The sequence below is a fragment of the Gekko japonicus genome, unplaced genomic scaffold (assembly GCF_001447785.1).
Source record: "Gekko japonicus isolate JY-2015 unplaced genomic scaffold, Gekko_japonicus_V1.1 scaffold4782, whole genome shotgun sequence".
Lineage (NCBI taxonomy): Eukaryota > Metazoa > Chordata > Lepidosauria > Squamata > Gekkonidae > Gekko > Gekko japonicus.
In genome coordinates this window covers 21,750-28,431 of record NW_015171034.1, presented here as the reverse complement: position 1 = coordinate 28,431, position 6,682 = coordinate 21,750, and the positions used below count along the sequence as shown (strand labels likewise).

General features: G+C 52.6%; 1 protein-coding gene across 1 annotated transcript in view; it reads left to right on the top strand.

Moving 5' to 3' along the window:
- Positions 1-6,682, top strand: part of MEGF8 (multiple EGF-like-domains 8) — a gene marked incomplete at its 5' end in the record, with an annotated part of 69,628 nt that overhangs the window by 43,894 nt on the left and 19,052 nt on the right. The window contains 2 exon segments of the mRNA XM_015419040.1: positions 1,055-1,289; positions 3,497-3,629. Coding sequence (XP_015274526.1) covers positions 1,055-1,289; positions 3,497-3,629 — 368 coding nt within the window.

Below are 6,682 nucleotides of genomic sequence, written 5' to 3'. Positions count from 1 at the left end.
TCTTCTTCTTCTTCTTCTTCTTCTTCTTCTTCTTCTTCTTCTTCTTCTTGGCTGCGGAGGAGGAGCAACGTTGACTGGATGGTTGGTTGGCCTGACTGGTTGTTGGTCTGATGCAGCATGGCTGTTCATGGGTTCTAGCTAGGGTTGCCAAGTCCACCCACCCACCCAGTGCGTGTGTGTGGGGGGGGGTAGGGTTGCCAGCTCCAGGTAGGGGAATTTGTGGAGATTTGGGGGTGGAGGAGCCTGGGGAGGACAGGGCCCTCAGCGGGGTACCATGCCATAGAGAGTCCATCCTCCAAAGCATCCATTTTCTCCAAGGGAACTCATTTCTGTAGACTGGGTATGAGCTGTAATTCAAGAGCAATGAACACGTGGGATTTGCAACCACAGGAAGTGGTGGGAGCTACAAGCATAGACAGTTTCAGGAGGGGACTGGAGAAACATCTGGAGCCAGAGGTCCATCAGTGGCTCTTAGCCACAAGAGATAGATGGAACGCTCAGTCTGGGGCAGGGATGCTCCGTATCCTCGGTGCTTAGGGGGCCGCAGTGGGAGGGCTTCTGGAGTTCTGGCCCGGCTGGTGGACCTCCCGATGGCACCTGGTTTTTGGCCACTGTGTGACACAGAATGTTGGACTGGATGGGCCATTGGCCTGATCCAATATGACTTCTCTTACATTCTTAAGAGCAGAGGTCCATGAGTGGCTATTAACCACAACTTATAGAGGGAACACTCTGTCTGGGGCAGGGATGCTCTGAATTCTTGGTGCTTAGGGGGCCACAGTGGGAGGGCTTCTGGAGTTCTGGCCCCGCTGGTGGACCTCCCGATGGCACCTCGGTTTTGGCCACTGTGTGACACAGAGTGCTGGACTGAATGGGCCACTGGCCTGATCCGACAGGGCTTCTCTTGTGTTCAGGCTAGGCTTAAGTCCCCGCTGGAGGCCGGCATCTTAACAGCTTCTGTTCTTTCTTTGCAAGCAAACAAAACCCCTTCGCCTGTTGACGTCTGCTTCTGTCTGTTCTCCTTTCTCACCCCCCATGCCCCCACCCCCTTTAGCAGAAGCAGTGGTGGGGGAGCCCATCACGGAGTCCATCGCCCACGCCGTGGCTGCCGTCGGGGGCCGGATATACCTCTCCGGGGGCTTCAACGGCATGGCGCTGGGACGGATGGTGGCTCTCTCGGTGCCCTCTGACCCGTGCCTCATCTTCTCCAGCCCCGAAGCCTGCAACGGATCCGGTGCCAGCTGTTCCTGGTGCCGAGCCAGCTGCCTCTCTGCGGATACGGCCGAGAGGTGCGTGGAGGGGAGAGCAAAGACGGGGAACTTCTGGTGGTGACCGTCTCGGAGGAAAGAGATGGAATTCTCTAGTGAAGAGAATCTGTTGGTTCTCAGACAGAAGGTGTTAGGAGCTAGGTTAGCGTGCGTGTAGATCTGGTCTTTTCGTTTTTAATCTGCACCATACAACTTTTACTAAAGCCCCTTAGAAACATAGAGCTGGAAGGTAACCCCAAGGGTCATCTAGTCCAACCCCTACAAAATCCAAAAGAGTAAATAGTAAAAAGCCGAGGAGCACCTTTTAAGACTGACAAACTTTATTGTAGCAGAAGCTGTCGAGAAACACAGCTCCCTTTGTCAGATGCATCTGTTTTTCAGAGCAGCTTGCAATCTCCTTTCCCTTCCCCTCCCCACCACAGACACCCTGTGAGGGAGGCGGGGCTGAGAGAGCTCTCTGGAGGACTGCTCCTGAGAGAACAGTTCTGAGAGAACTTGTGACTGGCCCAAGGTCACACCAGCAGCTGCACGTGGAGGAGTGGGGAATCAAACCCGGTTCTCTCAGATTAGAGTCCGCCGCTCCTAACCACTATACCAAACTGGCTCTCAGTACAAAATAATTGGTACCAGATAATTACATTTTGCTACGGTGACCTGCTTTTCTTCCAGTATGGCTGGATGTTGTTCTTCCGGGTTTGCTAATTAGTTTTCTAGATCCTTCCATCCCCCCCGCCCCCGTACAGATATTCTTTTTTGGCTTGATTAGATCTGCAGGCCTCCTTTCGTCTACCAGATCTCTTAAGTCCGGTTCTGTCTTCAGCTTCTGTTTGGGCGGTGTGTCAACTTGCAGGTTCCCTGGAGCAATTCCTTGCAAATCACACGCCACCGACTTTTCACTCTTTTGAGACAATACAGGCTTTTACAAGACGCACGTAATCCTCTGCCCATGGCAGTAATCTCATAATATCCTCACACGAGCTTCCAGTTTTATAACACTCAGTGCAGGTCTGTTCGTGCTTATCCCAGATTATGCTTCCCCGCCCCCCCTTTTTTCCCTAGTTTGCTTCCAGAAAGACTGGCACGTCTTATCTCCTGATATGGCATACTTCTTTCAGAAGCCCGCCCCCCACCCCAATTGGAAACCCAAATGGAGGGTGGATGTCTCTTGCCGGGAAAGCCCTACAGCGTCGCCACAAGTCGTTTGTGAATCGGCGGTGCTTTCCACCACCACTGAGAGCCAGCTTGGTGTAGCAGTTAAGAGCAGCGGACCCTAATTGGGAGAACCGGGTTCGATTCCCCGCTCCTCCACATGAAGCCAGCCGGGCGGCCTTGGGTCAGTCCCCGTTCTCAGCCACCGAAAACAAGTCTGGCTCGCCACCTAGTGGTGCGTGATGGAAGAAGTGCTAGAACTTTCGGCTGCCAGACCACCTTAGGATCTCCTGGCTATGCTACCCACACTGCCATACTGTCATGACCCCAGAGGGGTCTTTGGGTTTTCGCCGCCACCACCTTGGACTTTCGGGTCCCTCGGGAGTCCCAGGGTATCTCCCAAGCCCTTGCTGACGTGAATGACCCAGGCAAACACCAAAATACATTAAGCAGAACAGGGTTTATTGTGGGAATGATTGGGGCAAGGTGCTTCAACCGGGTAACGGGGGGAGGGAAAAGCCAAAAGAAAATAAACTTAACGCAGATGCCTCACTGTGGGTTGACTACCAGGCCCTAGCCTGCCTAACTCCCTCCGGATTTTCCCCTTTTCCCAGCCCGGCCTGTCCCTCACTGGACCCAGCCGCAGGGAGGCAAAGGACGGGGCTTCTCCCCTTTTCCCTCAGAGAGACTTTTGCAACCCTCAACCATCGGCTAGCAACTGCCTGACACCGTACTCTTTCACACCTCATGCAACCCTCAACCATCTGCTAGCAACTGCCTGAAACTGTCTTCTTCCAGACTTCATTCCCTAACAGACTCTAAGGGTCTCCCTTAGAATCTTCTCTGACTCTCCCAGTGCCTTCTGGGAGTTGTAGGCCTAGCCGCCTCCTACTGCCACCCAGGCCTCTTAGGCTGGCTAGGCCGTACTGGCACAGGCCAGATCATGACACATACGGTCATTATTATTCCACCACCACCACCAGGGGAGGGCGGCAGGCATCGGTCGGTGGGGGGGGGCAGAGGGGTGGAGGAGAATGCCGGCATTGACGTTTGTGGCTTCTCCGCCTTCCCGCCCGCAGGCTGGGCTGCTCCTTCGGGGGGGCCTCCTGCTTCCCCACCCCCAGGTCTGCGGACGAGTGTCGTCGGCTCAGGACGTGTAGCGAGTGCCTCGCCCAGCACCCCCGGGCCATGGCCCACAGCCTGGGGATTCCGGTGAGTAGCCTTCCCGCCTGGCGTTCCGGGGAGGGACGGGGCGGCTCAGCCAGCAGGGGGCGCCGTGGGGCACCGCCTGCCTATCTGTTTGAGGGCTTTCAACCTTGCATTCCTGGAGTCCCTGGTGTGTGCGGGGGTGTGCGTGTTTGTGTGATGGCTTTCGGCTCACAGGGCATGATATTAGTTTTGTTATTTATTTAAATTTGTTCCTCGCCTTTCTCCTCAAAGGAGACCCAAAGCAGCTTACATTGTTTCCCTCTCCTCCATGTTATCTTCACAACAGCCCCGTCAGGTAGGTTAGGCTGGCCGTGCGTCACTGCCCCAAGATGACCCTGGTTTCACCACTTCCTGCTTTAAACGGATGGGGAAAGGAGCTGTAGGAATCGGGAAGCGTGCAGAGGGGTCTGACATTCCAGCATGCCAAACGGCGAAGCTTTGAAAACACAGCTCGGGGGGGGGGGGGGGAACTCCGATAATATTCTGAGTTTTCAAGGAACCACAGAGCTTTTGACACACCACCCCTATCACAACTCCACCGTGTAGGTGCAGATCTGTGCTGCTCAGGTCGCTTGAAGGACCGCCCCCCCCCCGCCTGTCAGTTGAGCTTGTCTTCCCAAGTTCTGCCTGCAGAGGGCGAGTGAGAGGCGACCAGAGACGGGGCTTTCTCTCCGTTGGGATTGCTCCCTCCCCCTTGAGTCTGAACTGGCCCCTGCCCTCCTTTCCCCTAAGTACCAGGCCCAAACAGATCCATTTCTACCTTCTCCCAGATTAGAGTCCGTGCACTTAACCACTACACCAAACTGGCTCTGTAAACTCTTGGAGGATTGGCTACATTAGGGGTTTTTCGCCTAATATGCAAAGGAGCTCCTGCTACAAAAAGAGCCCTGCAATCGGCTCTCAGCCCGAGAACAGTTCTGTTCGGCTGAGTATTGATTTTTTTTTTTAAAGGTCCTGGCTAGTTTTTTGCAGCTTGTGCATTATTGATCAATTTTACGCGGCTGTTTTAATAATTTTGCTGTATCGTTTTTACTTTGTGATCTGCTCCGGGCGGGAATGGATACATTATTCTGAACAAAAATATCCCAGTGGCCTGCAAGGAGGTGCCAGAATGCCAGGTGACTTATATCGGGGGTCCCCAACATGGTGCCCATGGGCGGCACAGTGCCTCCAGGCACCTTCCTTGGTGCCCGCCAAATGTTTTTTAGAAACTGGGCATGGCAAGGTTAGAAGAAGAAGAAGAAGAAGAGTTTGGATTTATACCCCATGGCCCTTCACTACCCAAAGGTGTCTCAGAGCAGCTTACAAACTCCTTTCCCTTCCCCTCCCCACAACAGACGCCCTGTGAGGTGGGTGGGGCTGAGAGAACTCTTGACAGAAACTGCTCTTTTTCAAGGACAGCTGTGCCAGAGCTTGTGACTGACCCAAGGTCACCCAGCCAGGTGCAAGTGGAGGAGTGGGGAATCAAACCCGGTTCTCCCAGATTAGAGTCCGCACACTTAACCACAACACCAGACTGGTTAGGCTTTTGCCCAGCGAGACTTCTGATTAGCGAGTGGCATGCAGATTTCTTTTTCTTTTTCTTTTTGTATTTGTGTGTGTGCGTGCGTGCTAATGTGTGTTCATGTCCCTGGAAGTCATGGCTGACTTCTGGCCACCCCTCGTGAGGCTGGAGGCAAGGACATTCAGAGAGGTGGGCTTGCTATTGCCTGCCTCCACCTCCCAGCCCTGGTATTCCTTGGAGGTCTCCCTCCCAAGGACTTTCCAGGGTCAACTCTGCTTAGTTTCCGAGATCTGATGAGATTGGGCTTGCCTGGGCTATCCAGGTCAGGATCGGCATGCAGATTTTTTAAAACATTGCTTTCGTTCAGGGTTGCCGGCTCTGGGTTGGGAAATACCTGGAGATTTAGGGGGGTGGAGCCCGGAAAAGGTGGGGTTTGGGGAGTGGAGGGAACTCAGGAGGGTATGATGCCGTAGAGTGCACCCTCCAAAGCAGCCATTTTTCTCCAGGGGAACTGATTCCTTTTGCCCGGGGATCAGTTGTAATAGCGGGGATCTCCAGGCGCCACCTGGAGGTTGGGAACAAAGCACAAAAACCAGTGACTAGAGATAACCAATATATGAAATGTGTAATAATAATTCAATAATGCAGAAATAGAATTATATGACAATATTGGCCAAGGTGTAACCAAGATACAGAAAGAAGAAGAAGAATGGAAATAAGAATAAAGTCCCAAGTATTTTACCGTGTCTCACTCCAGTAGCGTTGTAATATCAAAGTCCGATTTGACGTGCAATTCATTATGGAGTGGACATTTCAGTAGTTCCATAAGCCATAAAAAGCCATGACACGTAGTCCGGCTGCCGCGTTTCGAGGTGTTCTTATTCAAAAATAATAGGCTATAAGGGGACTAAATACAAATTCAAAGCATACACAGGTGAGAATGAACAATCATACATCATACATAAATTACATAATATGGAGCTGCAGGGAGAACTCACCCCAAACTCAGTAGGAGGCACACACAAAGCCAGTATAATCAGTCAAGAAGGATTATGGGTCCTTATCCAACCCTATGCTGCACCCTAATTTATACCTAATGTCAGGCTGCATCAGCACAGGTGAACTGCACGTCAAACTGGACTTTGATATTGCAACGCTCCTGGAGTGAGACACGGTAAAATACTTGGGACTTTATTCTTCTTTCCATTCTTCTTCTTTCTGTATCTTGGTTACACCTTGGCCAATATTGTGATGTAATTCTATTTTTGCATGATTGAATTATTATTACACATCTATATATCTAATAGCCAAGTCGCCACCGTGCGTGCGGATACCTAAATCCGCGCATCGGGGGCACCTGGGGGGAGGGAGATTTTTGTGCACACTTGGGGCAGTCCCCAGGTGTGCACAAAAATCTAAAAACCCGGAAAAAATACCGGGGGGATACTTAAATCCCCCCAAAAGTGACAGAGCATCCCCTGCGCATGCGCAGGGAACGCTCCGCGAACTCCCTCGCCGCCGCCGCTTCGAAGCGGGGGGGGAGGCAGCAGCG